We start from the raw sequence: 18,339 nt of genomic DNA, 5'->3' as shown, positions 1-18,339 counted from the left end.
GTGATCCGCCGAAACTCATCAAACTTTCTACCTCGAAATCTCCTTCTTGCAGCTTCTCTTCCTTCACCACTTGCCAAAAATCATCCTCAATGATGGCATTCACGTGGTGTTTCATCACATCATCCCCTACTCCTCTTGTTGAAGCTTCCTGCCTCCTAATAGCATCTCCTGTCTGCACAACCTGTGTCTCCATCTTCTTCACATGAGAGCTCAAAGTCTCAAACTTTGTGTTCAAGTTGGTGTAGATAGAATCTATCTTCCCATTGAAGTCCACTGTCATTCGCTGCTGTGCCTCAAGAACCCTATCGAGCATCTCTTCAATCTCGCTCTCTTGAGTAGGCGGCGGTGGCTTCTGGTAGTAGGAACTTCCATAATTCATGTTGTTGCTGTAGCTCTTGTTGTAGGGTTTCTGGTACTATGAATTTTTGTTGAAGTTACTCCAATTTCCATAGGAGGTTCTGTTTCCAACATGGTTTTCAGAACCTTGGAATCCAGTTACACCAATGTAGTTCACCTCTTCTTCCTCTGCTCTACCCTCTACAGCTTTTGCATCTTCAACAAAGCTAACCTGCTTCCTGAGAAGCTTGTGAACACTATCAAGCTTTGCCTTCACCTCATCCATCTAATCATTCCCAAGGATGGTGGCAGATCTTTTCCTCTCAAAATCAGTGTTCTTGATGTTGTTGTTGGATGCTAGGTTTTCAATAACCTTGACTGCTTCCTTTGGATTCCTGGTGTTGAAGTTTCCATTGCTGGAAGCATCACGAACCATCTGGTACTGCACCCCGATGCCTCTGTCGAAAGTACTGGGCAGTTGTACTTCATTGAATCCATGGTGTGGACAGTCTCTCTGATAAGACTTGAATCTAATCCAAGAGCCCCCGAATGATTCTGCAGGCTCCTGAGTGAATGTAGCAATTGTTGGGGTCAAAAACGGTTACGACGAAGTTAATGTCCAAATCTCCACAAAAATTGGCGTGATCAATTTTTACGAAAATTATATTTCGTAAAAAGATTCTTTGCGAAGAGTCACGCGGTAAAATCTTGTTCAAATCTCAAATCGAACTAAATACCGGTTGTCCAGGGAAACAGACACGTATCCGAACCGACCACTGGCAAGCTCGAGTATGGCAATCGGACCACAGGCAAGCCAAGCTCGGTCGCTAAGTAGCGACCGAGCACGCACACGGCTCGGTCGCCACGTAGCGACCGAGCGCGAGCCAAAGCTCAGTCGCTACATAGCGACCGAGCGCGCACACGGCGTAGCGACCGAGATCACGGCTCGGTCGCTAATTAGCGACCGACCAGGCACACGGCTCGGTCGCTACGTAGCAAATGAGCACGCACCAGGATCGGTCATTACGTAGTGACCGAGCTCGAACCAAGCTCGGTCGCTACGTAGCGACCGAGCTCGAGCAAGAGCTCGGTCGCTATGTAGCGACCGAGCATGGACGCGGCTCGGTCAGCGACCAAGCACGGACGCGGCTCGGTCGCTTCATAGCGACCAAGCTCGAGCCAAACTCGGTCGCTACGTATCGACCGAGCACGTACACGGCTTGGTCATTACGTAACGATCTGGCTCTCCAAAAATGTCGATACGACACGAATCCATGCATTCTCGTCTACTCTTTAAATGCTATCTCCCGAAGACCATGGCTAAATCATTCTACGTTTCCCATCACGCGAAGTCATCAGTCAAACTTTACGATAAAAACCGCGGGAAGTTCGCTTTTAACGAAGAAACCGTAATAAACGTTTCGAGCCAATGACGGCCCAAAGAGACCTATGACGAAGCTCGAAACCCACTTACGATTTCTTAACCAAAAGCCCATAAGCCGTATGACGGTTTATGCTTGGTTCGAAAGGCAAGATAAATGTCAAGTTTCCGCGGATAAATGTGAAATTTCTGAAGATAATCACGAAGAACGGGAAAAACGGAATATCTCCTTTTTTAAGCTATGACGGCTTAAGAGCAGAAGGGGAAAAGCGTAAACCGACCTAGGAGCAAGTATATAAGGAGTCCTAGGAGAGAGGCACCAAGGAGAATTTTTCCAGAGCAAACTTAGCACTTAGAGCAATTAGGCAACTTTCCGTTTTTGTTATTTCGAGCTGCGACTCAACTAGGTTTTGCAGTCTTAGGTTGTTAGAACTAGGGATCTCGCCGACAACTCTCATAGCCGGGGCTTGTACCTTTTTGAAACGCTCATACGCGAATTCGGAATAAGACACCTTTTGCTCTTTTTACGATTTCTTATTTTATTACTGTTCTTGCTTCGTGTTCTGATTGCTTGGCGTATGGTATTAGCAGATATCCGGGACCTCTGGGAAACTAGGGTTCTCCTACTTTCCTAATTTAAACGGAAATCGACAGTGCGAATTTCGGTTCCCACAGTTCAGCACGCGCTTCATCAAAAAAATTGCATAATAATGCATTCTTGATGTCGCTCCAGGATTTAAGAGATCCTGGTTGTAACTGCTTGAGCTAATGTAGAGCTTCTCCAGCAATTAGTACCTGAAGATCTTGCATAACAGGTAATCCAAAGAGACTTCCTCGACTCTAATAGTAGAAATCAAATCCTCGAACCTCTCCAGATGGTCCATAGGATGCTCGTGGGATAATCCATGGTAGTGTAGCTGTCCCACAAGGGTGTAGTACTGCGATTTCAACTCAAAATCCCTCTCGATAGTGGGAGGAAGAATGGCTGATCTGCTGGTGTAGTATCGATCTGGACGGTTGTAGTCAGCCAACTTTTTGGGTTGCGCAGCCTCATCCATAGGTAAAGTAGTACCTGAGCATTAGCATCAGGATCAGGGATTGCAGCCCCCTGAGCATCTATCCTCTGACCTGGTGCATTACACAGATGACCCTCCTGGTCATGCAGGTCTCCATAGTTATCTCGTACAAGTATCAAAGGCGCAACCATCTCTCGCGTCTCAGTATCGATCGATGTCTGGGATGGAGTATCGATCGATGTCGGGTGAAGGATGTTGGGCGACGGAAGGTGAGTGTTGTCGGTCGACAGTGGTGAGCGAGTATCGGTCGACGGAACTAGTGTCTGGGTCGACGGTGGTTGAGCAGCATCGAGCGACACACAAGTATTGTTGTCGGTCGATGAGGAACGCGCTACCTTGCGGATCGAACGTTCCAAACATGCAAGATCTGGTAAGAATAGCAGTTGAGTTTCCTTGTTGCTTCTAGTACTGATGGGCATGTACCTGAAAATCCAAGAAATATTTTATGTCAGAAACTTAACAAAAAATAGATAAATAGGCGATCAAAGCTCTCCGGCAACGGCACCAAATTTGATACCACTCAAATTACCATAACATCAGTTAAGTATAAAAACTTCATTAGAATAGTAAATCGATATTAATGGAGTTCCAATCACAAATTATAACTTTAGATCTTCTCTCCAATCAATTAAAATCCTAAAAACCTTTGCTGTGAAAATAATAAAACTAGAAAAGCACACTCTACCTTTAACATGGCGGCAAAGCTTATATAATTAGGGTAAAACTTGCCAGGGGTAATCTTGTAAAATGGTGAAGACTTGGGCTTCATGTCAGCTGTGACCAAACAGGCTTTCTGCGCGCTTCGCTCTCGATAGATACACTGATGTGAGTATCGATCAATTATTCCTCTCCAATATTGACCGATGGTCGTGTTAGGGGATTTTTGTGTAGGCTCTTTGTGAGTACTACGGAACGATGGATAGGCTGGTAAACCAAGAGTATTTGTATGTATTTCGTGAGGATTTAGAGAGGATAATAAAGAGATAGGCTTGAAGAGACTTTTATTAGATAGAACAAGCAAGATTACAAGGTATTGAGTAGGAACCCTAATTCTAGCCGTCTAATTCTAGTCTCTAAGCCTTGGAAAAGTCGATCCCTCGCTTTAGGGTTTTAGTAGCTCTTATATAGTCGTCTGGGAGTCGGTTCCATTAGGTTGAACTCTTCCATATTCGGAAATATGGAAGGTTCTCCTTATCGGAAGTTTTCCATTTTTTGGAAGGGAGCTCGGTTCCGGGGACCGAACTCGGGGTTCCTTCTAGCGGGGACCTGGACCGTTCCCTTATCGAGGATCCGAGGGTCTGGGTCCTGCCTGGAGGCTGGAGGAAATGATACTGGAGTATTTTTCCCCATCAGTGGTGCCCCTTATTTCTCGATTTTGTCATCGAAGTCGCGGAAAAACCTGTGCACTCAAGTCAACCGGGGTTGCTTATTCTCAGCAGGCTCCCCCTTGGCAGGACCCCATTCCATTGGTCTTGCTATCCTGGGTTCCACTCAAGCCGGAACTCATTCTGAACCCAGGTGAGGATCGGTTCCTTCGAGTTTGACCGGAGTCTAATAGTAGTTTCTCTTATCTTCTGGAGAAGACGAGGCCGGAACTCATATGTTAAGCTGTGTACAGGCTGGGGGGAGTCGGAGAGATGATATTGGTAATGGGTTTCTCAAGGTCTCGTTCATTCTTTGGGTCCCCAGGACTGAGGGGATAGGTTCCCTTATCGTGCTTTGAGACTCGTTTTCTCGCGCAGTCTCAACTTTTTGACGCGTGTAAGTCAATCTTAGGGTTTTTGATTTTGTTTCCCCATTTTTGCTGCCTGGACTTTTGGGTTTCCTTTTCTTTCACCAAAATCTCGCGCGATCTCTATTATTCAGGCCTAGGTCTTCATTCTCTCAGGTAACACTTTCTTTCTCTCCATCCTTAATTCCGAACCTTTTAGGATGACAAACAGACTATATCTCGCCCTCGGTTCTTCTTCGATAGGTACTAGGGTTCACTCAAGACGTAGGGTTGGAAACGAGGCCTGCGAATCCATGGATTCCTCAGAATCTTCTTTGGACTTGACCGCCGAAATAGAGGAACTCAGGAATGCTGCTGTTGGAGAGGCTCCGCTTCCTCCGGGAGGAGAAAAACTTTCGTCGGTGGGTCCTCTATCGATAATAGGAGTAGAGGAGGTCGTAAACTGGAGAAAGAAGTTTCGTCTTCCCGACGACGTCATCATTCGGATCCCTGGTCCTTTTGATAGGGTTTCGGATTTTGAGCTGGGTGAGATCCATGTATACGAAGGTTTCTTCGAATCGGGTTTCAGAGACCAGATTCCTTCTTTGGTGGCTGAGATTTCGAAGGCAGTGAAAATCTCCCCTGGACAGCTGAATCCTCCCTCCTGGAGGATCTTGATAGCTATGCAGAGTCTCGGTGATCTTGAGGGTTTTACCATTGGAGTCACTGAGGTTCTATATCGTTATTCTCTCTCTTCTTTGAACGGTGAGGAGTTTAGGTATCATTTGCATCCTCGTGGAAAAGCGCTTCCTGTGCGGGAGCTTTCGAAGGCTGAGAGAAAATGTTGCCCCGTCTTCGAGGGGTGTTGGACTTCGAAGTTTGCTTTTATGCCTTTTCCTGAATTCTCTCCCACTTGGTGTGCAGCTGGTGGGTCATTGCCACTACTCCCTTTGACTGCCTGATGCTGATGAATTTTGCCTTCTTGCGCAGACATATCTCGCTCGGATTATTCTTCGGGAAGGGATACGATCGAGCAGCTGTTGGAGCTTCCCCTCGAACGTCGTGAAGGCTCTTTCCTTGTAAGAAACGAGGCGCTAGATCGATGTAGCATCAGAGGTAAGTTTTCTATCTTAGTTTTTCCTGTTTTCCTTCTATGAATTTAAACCAGGTTGGTTCTGTCTTTCAGGCGTGATGTCGGGTTCTAAAAGTATTGAGGCCTTGGCGGAATAAAGGAAAGCTCTTGAGGCGATGTCTGCGAGGAAGGCTGCAGTTAAGCGGACTGCTCCTATTGAAGATGAAGTGGTCCAGTTTGTTGGTAGTAGCAGGCGTCAGGTGAATGCTGCTGTAGCTCCTTCTTCCTCCAAGAAAAAGTCCAAGGCTTCCGTCTCTGTTCCCAAAACCCCTTCTCCTGCTTCTTTTGACTGGTCCGCAATATTGTCTAATTTGAATGCGAATGCGTTTCCTTTGGTTCCTGCTCGTCTGTCATTGGATGGGGTGACCTACTCCATGTAGCATGTCATGTTCTTTGTCTTGCTTTCGTTACGTCTCTCTTTATAGGTTGGATTATATTGATGCAGGCGGCGTCTCAACTATTCCATCTTGGGGAGAGGATGGAAGATAAGACTACTGCCAAGGCCGAGGTGGATGCATTGACCGCTCAGCTGCGTGAAGGGAAAGATGATGTCCTGACCAAAGAGAAGGAAATTAAGGCCTTGAAGCTCAAAGTACAGAATCAGGGAGAAGCAATGGAACGTGTGGCAACGAAGAATGCTTCTCTGCAGAGACGGTTGGAGGACAAGGAGGAGGACATATGCGAGTCGAGATACGCCACAGAGGTCTATGGCCCATTGGGAGCTAATGCGAGAATGGCTTCACCATCAGACTGACAGCTTGGAGTCTGCAGCAGCCCTGGAGCAATACAAGACCGTGAAGACTACTGAGGCTGAGCTTCTTGGTCTCCCTGCTCCTTGCTTTGATAATGAGCCGCAGGTTCCTGAGAGGGATGGTGCGCCGAAGCCTGCAGACGGTCCTCCTACCAACTGACCTTCTTGCTCCAGAACTCTTACCCCCGTGAAAGGGTTTCTTTCATTTTGTACTTGCCCTTAACAAGGGTTGAATACTTTGAACCGGGCCTTTGTGCATCTTCTGTTTTGTTGAACTGAACCATGGCCATGTTGTGGCTTTATGCTATTCAGATTTGCATCTTTTGACCAAGCAAAAGAGTAAATCTGGGGGAGTTGATAGACCATGGATTTAACCTATTATTAGCCATGGTTTATAAGTGTTTTAAGATATATTTACTACTATATAGAGTCTATTTACAGTAATTACAGGTTCATGTACTAACTGGAAGAAAGTGATGTATTTGGAGCTATTTGGAGATCTTTTGAGCTTTGCTGAATGGTCGATTATTTATCAAAATATTGACCGACGGTTATCAAGAAATATCGATCGATTATGAGCTCTTCTCATTGATCGACGGCGAAGCCACCCGAGAGTTAATGACAAAATTAGAAGATTGCAAGTTTCACAAAAGTTTCAATAATTACATTTTAAGTCCCTGACCGCCTGTTAGGCTATATTATTAGGGTTATGTATCATTTTAGAGGCAGACTTGCCTAGAGATCTTTTAGACATAGCTTTGGAGAGAAGCAACAAGCCACCATTGGAGAGGGATAGCTTAGTATTGGAGAGATAGACCTAAAATACAAAAAGAGAAGATCTTCAACTCCCTTGCTTTCATTTACTCTATTGCTTTCTCTTATTATTCATTTTATTTAAGTATTATCCAGACCATCATGACCATGTACCTTATGAATATGTCTGCGTAGTCCTTATTGTTAGATTTGGGTTTCTCAATAGATTGATAAATGTATTACTGACTCAAACTGTTATTAGGGTGTTTAAAAGTATAGTTCTTTCATCTAGTTGTTCTTAAAACTAAGTTTAGGATTGATCACCCTTTAAACTTAGATCTTAGGATTAATTGAGATCAAGCCATTGCTTGACTCAATACCTGAAAATACACTAGTATGATCTAACTCGCTAGATACAGACGAGAGTTGTTCTAGTAAAGCTTTCTGGAAGAAGCATCGATCGACGCAGCGATAGTTCTGTCGATCGATATTTTGAAAGGTGTATCGATCGATGTTCTTAATGAATCATCGCTCAACACTTTCTCGCGATTAACATACGATAGTTGAAATCCGAGATCCAGATTAGATAATCAGATTGATTATATCTTAGTTTGAATTCAAGAACAATTAATATCAATAGAGCCGTAGAAACCCAAATTAAGTATTTACTTATCATACCAGAGAATATACATGAATCTAGTTATTCTCCCAACTGTTAACAACTACAAAAAAAACCAATCGAGCATAACCTTGCTCACCAAATCATTTACTGCTTTAAAACCCATAAACCAATTAATCTAGCCTACAAAAACCATAATCTATTGTGTAATCCTAGAGTCTCTGTGTATTCGATCCCTAAGTACTACATCTGAACCTCTTATTTGACAGAGTAATTCACTACTTAGGGTAATTTGAGTGATATCAACTTATAATGGTGGTCAAGCCTTTCGGAACGGGCGGAAGGGGATTGATCTCTGCAAAAAAGAGAAACAGATTTGCAAGATCCAATGTCATCGGAACCAAAACTAGCGTTTAACAAATCAAAAGTACCTCTCCGACCCCATATGGTCCTGAGAATGGGGATGCAGCTCTCTTCCACAGATGCATTGTCGATTCGGACAAAGAAGAAAAACTGCGTCCAAACACGGTAGTTCGACACGAAGTCGGCTATGATCGCCTTGTTCGGCCGAGGACCCAGTTGTACGGTGCCTGTATTTCCCTTGAACATCAACAAGGCTTCGAGATGATCGACGTCAAGGGGGATCCCTTTCGTAACTCAGCACCAAAATCCCAATATTTTGTTGTAAACCGACCGGCATGATATGACCGAACCCTAACCCGAAACGGCTAAAGAACCGCACGATAATCTCCGGGAGGGGAAACCACAAGTTGCATTGCATTAAGTACACTCCAAAGCACGTGAAGTAGCCGTCGGGCGAGGATTCATCAACTTCTCCAGCTACTGGGAGACGAAACTCTACCGATTCCGGAACTTCACAAAAGCTCCGAATGGCATCAAGCCCGTTCGAACAGCTTGAGCTTGGACAACCATCCACGGGGTTAGCACGGAATAGAGCAGGACACCATATCCCGGGTGGAGGATGCTTTGGTTCGCCTCTGGCCGTCAAATAAGCGTCGCGCTCCTCAGGATCGATCGAGTGATCCGAAAACTCCACCTTTGGCGCGATGTTCCCATGTCGCAAACTGGAGCCACCAGGGACATAGCGATCGCCACGAAACTTGGAGGAAGCATTTTTCCTTGAAGTCATGATCAAAAAGTAGGTTTATCAAAGGGAGAGAAGAGAGAAAAAGGGATTTCTATCTTGAGAGAAAGTTTGTGGAAATGAGAAAGTAAAGAAATTGAAAACTTACTCCACATACTTATAAGGAAGAGAATTCACTGTTCACCTTCGGATTTTTATACTTTGGATTTCGACTAACTCACTATGCACGTCCGAACCGCTCGCAAGAACACCATGATTCTAACGAGCTGGGAGGCTAATTGTTGGGGTCAAAATCAGTTACGACGAAATCAAAGTCAAAAACTTCCTGAGAAACGTCTTCTTAAAAAAAAAAGAAAAGATAATTCTCAAAAGAATAGAGAAACCAAAGACCAAAATCAAGTTTCGTAATAAGTCCTAAAGGGATTTACAAGATAAGCCTTCAAGGAAGGTTGCTCGAGGCCCCGGAAAACGGATCCCTGACAACAAAACACCAACGTCTAACCCACCAAACGGGAGGAGTGGATAGAGCAAGTCGTCCAACTCGCCAAATGGGCAAGTTTGACCGAGCAAGCCATCCAACTCACCCATTTGGCGAGTTGCACCGAACATGCTGCCTTCGTCCCATTCTCGTAGCTCCCTCTTCTGTGATCGGATTGAATTGACTCTTGTTTCTTCTCGATCGGAGTCACCATCGGAACTTTACAGCTTAGAAACCGCAAAGAACTCGCTCTCTCAAAGAAGATTTGGATTTCTCGTATAAAATGGCAACGGTAAACTAAAACACCTTTAACTGCCTACACTATACGAGAAGTTTGGATGTTCTTCGAAATCGACGTCGTTTCAAAAAAGCTCTTTCTATAAAATCTTGAAAAATGCTTAAGTCCGAGAATGGCCCGTAGGGTCCAGAACGCGGCAAAAAGCCCACCTGTTTATGACGGGTTATCTCTTTTTTGCAGGAGAAGATAAATGTCAGGTTCAGAGGATAAATGTGAAGTTTCCGAGGATAAACAGGAAGATCGAGGAAAAAGAGAATATTTCCGCGAAGCGATAAACTCGGCCGAGGGCTGAAAAGGAAAGAGCAAACCGCCTCTTAGAGAGTATATAATGATGTTGAAGTTGGAGGCACAAAAGGACGCAATAATTTTACTTAGAGGAAAAAACTTAGAACATTTAGGCATTTTTCCGTTTTTGTTATCGAGCTGCGACTCAACTAGGTTTTCAAGTCTTAGGTTGCTGGAACTAGGAATCTCGCCGACAACTCTCGTGGCCGAAGGCTCTTACCTTGTTGTTACGCTAAAATGCGGATTCAGAATAAAAACCTCTTTTGCTATCTTTTCGATTCCATATATTTATTTTTCGTCCATACTCTCGTGTTCTGATTGCTTGCCATGTGGTTTAGCAGATATTCGGGACCTCTGGGAAATTTTGGGTTTCCTATCTTTCCTAATTTGAACGAAAATCGACAGTACAAATATTGGTTCGCACAGTGTAACATATCTCAAGTACGGGCCGGAGAAGGATCTCCGGCATAACTTCTCCTGGGAGATACAATACCTTGCGGCTTGCTTCTTGATTTTTTTGGCTTCCTGGCGGTCTTCCGGGAGAATGTCATTCTCTAGGTACCGGACTAGGGGGTTGTCCAGGTTTCGCCCTGTTCGATAGCGGAGACCTCGTCGTATTGGGGTTCCTCCAGGGTGGCTGGCCATTGAAGCACAAGAAAGGGGATTCTCATCTGGCTGTTTATTTCGAGGGCGGACCCTAGATTAGCGAGGGCATCGGCTTGCAACTCTTGAATTTCTTGATGAGCCGATGGGCGACCGCGAGGTAACTGATCATGTTATCGTCCTTTGCTTGGTACTCTCCCTGCCTCTGGTTGATTATCAACAGGGAGTCACTGAAGACCTGGATACTTTCTGCCCCCATCAGATGGGCAAGTGTTAGCCCTGCGATTAAGGCCTCGTACTCACTTTCGTTGTTGGTTGCTTTGAAGTTTCACCTCACGGCCCTTGAGGCCGTTTTCCCTGTCGGTGAAGTAAGCATTATTCCTACCCCGGCTCCTCTGATGTTGCTGGATCCATCAACATGCAGGACCCATTCTCCCTCTCTCTTTGTTTCGCTTTGGAGGCGCACTTCTTGCTCCAGAGCTGGGACCAAGGAAGGGGAGAATTCGACCACAAAGTCTGCCAAGACATGCGACTTTATAGCTGTTGCTGGTCGAAAAATCACATCGTATTCTCCTAGTTCCACAGCCCATTTCGCAAGGCGTCTAGAGACTTCAGGCTTGTGGAGGATCAATTTTATAGGGAAGGAGGTGACGACCACAACTGGGTGAGCCTGAAAGTAAGGCCACAGCTTGCGGTCGGCGACTATCAGGGCTAAGGCCAGCTTCTCTAGATGGCCTGTAGGGGGTTTCTGCATCCAGGAGAGCCTTACTTACGTAGTAGATTGGTAGCTGCTTATTTCCTTCCTCGCGTACTAGGACGGCGCTTCTGGCGTGCTCTGTGACTGCTAGATATAGCAGCATGACCTCACCGAGCAGTGGCTTCGATAGGAGAGGAGGAGTGGTGAGATATGCCTTTAGTTCATGGAGAGCGGACTCGCACTCTTTCGTCCACTAAAAATCCTTTGGGTTTTAGAGGGTTCCAAAGAAGGGGTGAGACTTGTTGGAGTGCCTGGAGATGAACCTGCTCAGGACTGCCATTCTTCCCGTTAGCTTTTGTGGCGCGCCAGGTAGGGGATCCACTTGCAGCTTATGCGTGATGATCTCCGGATCGATCCCAGGCATGTCTGCATGGGAACACGCGAAGCAGTCGGAGTTAGACCTGAGGAAGTCTATTAATCTGCCATTCTTCCTATTAGCTTTTGGACCGCTTTGACGTTCTTCGGGGAAGGGATCGAGTGAATGGCCCTGATTTGCTCTGGGTTGGCTTCAATGCCCCGGTGGGTTACAATGTTGATAGACCATGGATTTGACCCACTTTTACCCATGGTTTATAAGTATTTTAATTACTAATTATTATATTATAGAGTCTATTTAGAGTATTTATAGGATCATGAGTGATTTGGCGACAAGTGATGATTTTGGAGCATTTTGGAGATATTTGGAGTAAGCACCTGAGATGACCATCGAGCTCGACTATCGGTCGATATTAGAGAACTAGAATCGATCAATACACAAGACATGGTATCGATCGATAGCGAAGCACGCAGGAAGCCCGTTTTGTCACAGCCGACTTGAAGCCCAAGATTTCACTATTTTACAAGATTGCCCCTGACGAGTTTTTAACCTAATTATATAAGTCGTGCCAACATGTTAGAGGCAAAGTGTGCTTTCTTGTTTTACTATTTTCACAGCAAAGGTTTTGATACCACTCAAATTACCCTAAGGAGTGATTTATACTCTCTCAAATTAGAGGTTGATTTGTAGTACTTAGGGATCGAATTCAAAGGGAGCTAGGGAACCTAGGAAATCTAATATGATTCGTTAAGCAAGATGGTTTTAGAGTTTTTAAATATAAATTGCAGTTTTTATATTGAACAAGTATTTGTTCAATAGCTGGGTTGAGGTTTTGGTGCTTATAAAGGAAATAGTTAGACTTTAGGGTTTTTATTCAGGAAACTTGGGATTATAATCCTACAAATACCTAATGAGTTGCATGCATGATAATGTAAAGCTCAAATCCTTAGTCTACAAGTCCATCAGCGTTCGCAATGTTTGGACTTGTCTATTAACTAGATCTATTAATCTCAAATGTTGTATTTTGATCAATAGAAAGTGTCGATCGATTATTCAAGTGTGATATCGATCGACGCGCTCTAGTCAAGCTTTATGCGCGGGTTGAATAACATCTTACTAAGCTCACTAGATCAGCTCTCGCCTTGCTCATAGCAAGAAACATAGTTCTATTAGAATTTTTTCAGGATGAGAATAAAGCTCTCGCTTTTATCAATCAATCTAAGGGCAGGTTCTAGGTTGCTAATCTAGACACATGCATTAATGAAAAATCCTAAAGATGATTATCACAACTCAGCAATCTATAGTTGCGGCTAATCCCTCCTAACCTATTTAAACCCTAAAATCTAACAATGGAACTACTCAGACATGGCTAAGCGAATCATAACATCAGTTAAGTATAAAAACTTCATTAGAATAGTAAATAGATATCAATGGAGTTCCAATCACAAATTATAACTTTGGATCTTCTCTCCAATCTATTAAAGTCCTAAAAACCTTTGCTGTGAAAATAATAAAACTAGAAAAGCACACTTTACCTCTAACATGGCGGCAAAGCTTATATAATTAGAGTAAAACTCGTCACGGGTCTTCTAAAAAGGTGAAGACTTGGGCTTCAAGTCGGCTGTGACCAAACATGCTTTCTGCGCGCTACGCTGTCGATCGATACACAGATGTGAGTATCGATCGATTATTCCTCTCTAATATCGACCGTTGGTCGGGGTCGATGGTCATCTCGGGTGCTTGCTCCAAATATCTCCAAAATCATAACTTATCTCCAAAACACTCCTGATCTTAGAAATATAATAAATAGACTCTATAATATAATAGTTATTAGTAAAAACACCTATAAACTATGGATGAAAACATGTCAAATCCATAGTCTATTAACTCCTTCAGACTTACCCTTTTGCTTGTCCTCAAGCAAAACAAACAGGTAGTCTCTCTGAAAGAGGTTTAAAACAGCAGGGACTCACATGATTTAAAACTTAAAATCATCACCTCTAAATTATTGCAATCCACATCTAAAAAGTCCTAATCACAAAAGCACATTATACCATATCCTAGCTTAGCAACAAAATTCATCTAGCCAACAACTTAGCAAATCTTGTCTGTCATTCCCCTCTACCAACCTCAATTCTTAGCATAAATAAAAGTCCAGGCTTTACCTTGGGAGTATCGATCACAGGATGCAAGGACTTTCAAACAAGTACCTGGACCTGCAGGTAAACTTTAGTTCCTATCTTCTCTCTCTACTAATTTTCTCTCCTAGTCAAAGTCTGCTTATATTAGCAAGATCATTGACCAAGACTGGACAGGCTTCCATGAATCAAGCAAGCCTTAATGGTGGTTGCCACTAAGTCATGTTCACTTCTTTTTGACCTATATCCTAGGATTATTTTTGAAGCAAGCCTTAATGGTTGTAGCCACCAAGTCATGTTCTAATCCTTTACCTATGAAATTCTTATGAAGCAAGCCTTAATGGTTGTAGCCATCAAGTCCTGTTTGAATTCCTTCCTAATAAATCTCTATACAAATAATAATAACAAATATATATATATTTTTTTAATTTCGAAAATAGAGAGAGAAAGGGTGATAAATCTATATACACAAGGCTTTACCTTCCAGACTTGTTTGAAGAATCCGATCCCATGCATTCCAAGCCCCAAGACAAGCAGTTGTGTCAAGTTTAGTGTTGGAGGTCAGCTTTGATTCCTTCAAAACAATCTCAGCAAGAGTGGATACTTGACAGGTTGATCCACTTTAGTATCTTTAGTACTATCTGCAATCAGTAAGTCTAGAATGGTGCTAAAGAGGGGTTATATATCTAGCAAAATCTAAAAGTTCATAATTCCCTTCTTGACTCAATAATAACTTAATTTTGAAAACATTTTAATAAGACTAATAAGTAGATAAACATCAGTAAACCTCCCCCAGACTTAAACTACACTATCCCCAGTGTAAACTCAGTCGAAGTTATGGTGAGAAATAAATCATAAGGACTCAATGTAACAAGTAAGGACGATATACCATACCAGAATGAATGTCGACCGATGTAATGATGTTGATGTCGGTCGATGCAGGTAAGACCATGTCGATTGATGTCGACAGTTTCGCGTTGGTCAATACTGATGGCAACCGTCTACTCGGTTCCCTTTTTTTTTTTAAAACCAAATAGTGGGTTGCCTCCCACTCAGCGCTTTGTTATAATCATTTAGTTTGACTTTGGAGGTGATTTGGCTAGTAATGTTGAGAACTGGGACTTGTTGGAAAACAAGTATCCATCTCTTCTTTGCGCTTGTTGAACCATGTACCAGTGAAGTCTCTCATAGCTTCATCACCTCTACGCCATTTTCTTTCATTGTTACAGTTGTGTTTTCCATTCTCTGCAATCTTTCTTCAAGATTTTCCAAGTTGAACTGATGTCTCCTATGTGTGGCGTAAGTGTCAGCTGAGATCTCCTCTCCATGGTAATGTGTGTCGGACATGTCTTATGTCATCTTTGGTACTAGCCAGCCTCGGTTTGTAGCGTCGTCGACCGATGTTCGGTGGTGAATGTCGGACGATATGTTGTTGTGTCTGTCGATCGATAACAAAGCTTCTGCTCGACGGGCAATGTAACTCTGAATCTCCACCAATTCCCTTTGTATAGCTTCAATCTTGGATGTCAAAGCACCGATGCTAAGATCTATTGGGAAATAGATGTCATCACATCTCCCATCGAGCCTCTCTTCTGTAGTTTCCAGAGCTCTATAGATCTCTTCTACCAACTGATCTATCTCCTCTCTGGTGTGAAGATCTTTTTGAGACTTCTTCGTATGTGGGCGTGGTGGACTGTCGTTGATCGATGCTGACGTGTGGTTGTCGATCGATGTGTAATGATGCCTGTCGATCGATGGGGGTTGTCTTCTGTCGATCGATGGAGGTCGAGCAACGTCGGTCGCGTGCTGAAGGCTGGCTATGTCTTTCTTCATCTCCTCCATGCAAGTAGTTAGCCAAATGATACTATCATTCAATGGATAGTAGACACCATAAAGCTTCATCTGGAAAGCTTCTTCGTTCTTCTCGTGTTCTCCACAGACTCCATAGAACATCTCATTGATCTCGTCCTTGGTGTAGATCTCTGGTACCAGCTTTGCCTGTGTGAATAGGTTAGCATGTTCAGGAAAACATATGTAGCTTGGCTCATCTCTTGATGCTCTTTCCAGAACACTTCTGATATCCGTGTTGTGAAGACGAATGGTGTTTCCATCCAGATCTCTGGCATGTCTCTGATCATCTCTGTAGACTCCATACACATTTTTCTCTTCCCATTAGAATTTCATGTTACCATAGAGATCGAAAGCTCTTCTGCCGAATTCTGGCTGTCTGTCGACTGATGTTGGGAAGGCAACGTCGATCGATGTTTGAGTTGGATGGCGAGACTTTTGTATGAAGTTGTTGTCTATGACACCAGCTGTGTCATAGAACTCCTTTGTAGCCTTCTGTTCTGGATTGTTGCGGTGATGCATGAACAGATTGTCTGCTCCATTGGCTGTCTGAAGGATACCTGCGATATCTTCTCGAGATACGCATAGTGTGCGGCCGTCAATTGCTTTTGCGTAGCCATCAGGGTCCCTGAAAATACCAAATTCGTCTGGAGTTAGTTAGAAACTGGTGATTGAATTTATTTTTTTCGCTTACAGTGGTGTTTAGTATTGGACAGATGTCAATCGATGTTGCATTGTTGTGGTCGATCGATTCTCGGGTGAAGATCGATGGGATGGCTTGTTCGTGTTCTTTCCCAAGCAGCTTCTTCTCGGATCTGATCTGTTCCATCGGGTTTTTGCATGTTGAGAAGCTCCTCGTCTGTGAAACTGTCTCGTAAATTATCTTCTCCTGGTGCACAGGTTGCTGTTTCTACTGGAAAGCTTTCGTGGTGGTGTTCATCTGCCCAACTGCCAATCAGGTAGTCTCCTTCTTGTGCACGGTTGACGTCAGTGTCGATCGATTTGTAGTAGGCAGTATCAGTCGATGCTCGTTTTCGGTATCGTTGATGAGGTTGAGTGTCAATCGATGGCCAACTTGTCATGTCGATCGATGGTCCATTCCTATTCCAGGAGGAATGATGTAATAGTTTATCTTCCTCATCAATGATGGCTCTGTACTCAGCAGCTCGTTCCTCCTCATAGTCTTCATCATACTCTTTTGTATGCATGTGTTTTCTGGTGTATGCTGCAATAGCGGGATTGTAGTAGTCGTTCTCCTAATCATCTGGACGACTATCGACTGATTCTTCCTGTGGTATGTCGGTCGATTTCTGATGACAACTGTCGATCGATGTTGCTGCGTGAGTCTCGATCAACGCTGCGCAATCAGTTTCGTACTCATTTCCACAGTGGCAAGCTGCAATAATTCCTGGATCATTGATTCTTCTTGAGATTGTCTGTGGCGTCTTGAATGGGATAGGGTCGTAGTGGGCATTAGGATTGATGAGTGTTAGACACAACTGGTTGGTTTGCAAGTTGCACACTGCTCCCACTGTTGACAAGAAAGCTCTCCCAAGTAGTAGAGAAGAGTTCCAGTTTAACTTGATGTCCAAGACATGGAAATCAACTGGAACTAGGGCATTACCAATCTGCACCTCTAGGTCTCTTACAATATCTCCTGAGTTTTTCGTGGAACAATCCACAAAAGTGAATAATTCCTGCGTAGGCTCCACCTGCAGACCCAGATTGTAATACCGCGTCTTAAAAAAAAAAGCCATAATTTTGGGTTTTATGGAATTTTTCGGGGAAGCCGAAGGCTCGGGAAATATTTATCCTCAAGGTTAAAGTTAGTCTAGAGTCTATTAAAAATATTTATCTCATCAGAACGGGAGCAGAAAAATATTCGGGATTGATCGCGGGACGAAAATTCACCAGAAGGGCCGAAATCGCGCAAATCGACCGAGAAGCTCGAGGTGGCTTGATCTAAGGGATCAGGACGTGGTGTCAACCATTTAACCTGTTGAGTTTCAACACAAGAAGGAGGTGTAGACGTGCATGAAGCAGTTCCATGCAGCTTGACACACAGAAGCACGAGGTGTCGCAATACCTGCGATCTGCGCATGCGAACCGACATGCAGAGGCCCGTGTGTCGCGATGCATGAACATCAGACATGCTGAAGGTCAAGTGGATGTGGAGGTGTCTTCTGGCATGGCTAGAGAGCATGCAACAGGGCATTTGGACACCCATGTGTCGCCACACATGCGACCGGAAGCATGCAGGACGACACATAGGCGATCAGGTGGCTCATTCTTATTGGCCGGAAACTTCTATATATACCCAGCTACCCTGGTTCATTTTTACTCATTCAGACACACCAAGGACACTCCAAAACGTGGCTTAGAGAGAGAGAAAAAAAAGTGAGGTGCTTTAGAAGTATAGACATTTTTCGAAGATAGATAAACTGCCGGGAAGTTCCGAAAGACTGTCAAGAAGAGAAAGAAGGTTCTTTCCGAGTTCTGATCAGTGCAGACCAGTTTATTCAAGACACTGAGGTTGGGTTTTGGGATTTAACATCACGGTACGAAGACGAAGATTTGGAGGGGATAAAAGGGGTTTGGTCAACATCCGGAATCAAAGAGTCGAGCCACATCGCTTAATCACTCCGAGTCACGGTTAATTGATTGTTAACGAATTTTTAATGCAGGTTACTGACATCGGAGACGGCTTCGGAGCTAGGATAGCCGGACCGGTCTAGGTGTCAGTTTGTGGATC

At 44.0% G+C, this 18,339-nt stretch overlaps 1 protein-coding gene across 1 annotated transcript; it reads right to left on the bottom strand.

The window, feature by feature from the left end:
- Positions 1-10,856: 10,856 nt before the first annotated feature.
- Positions 10,857-11,282, bottom strand: LOC106338279. Its single transcript, XM_013777296.1, has one exon. It carries the CDS (start codon positions 11,280-11,282, stop codon positions 10,857-10,859), a length of 426 nt encoding a protein of 141 aa, XP_013632750.1.
- Between the last annotated feature and the right edge of the window lie 7,057 nt (positions 11,283-18,339).

This window comes from Brassica oleracea, chromosome C4 (assembly GCF_000695525.1).
Source record: "Brassica oleracea var. oleracea cultivar TO1000 chromosome C4, BOL, whole genome shotgun sequence".
NCBI lineage: Eukaryota > Viridiplantae > Streptophyta > Magnoliopsida > Brassicales > Brassicaceae > Brassica > Brassica oleracea.
Note: the sequence above shows the minus strand (reverse complement) of the source record. Positions and strands in the feature narration are given on the sequence as shown.

What these genes read in the sequence shown, in the direction of transcription:
- LOC106338279 (XM_013777296.1), bottom strand. Translation starts at nt 11,282, where the DNA reads ATGCAGAAACCCCCTACAGGCCATCTAGAGAAGCTGGCCTTAGCCCTG.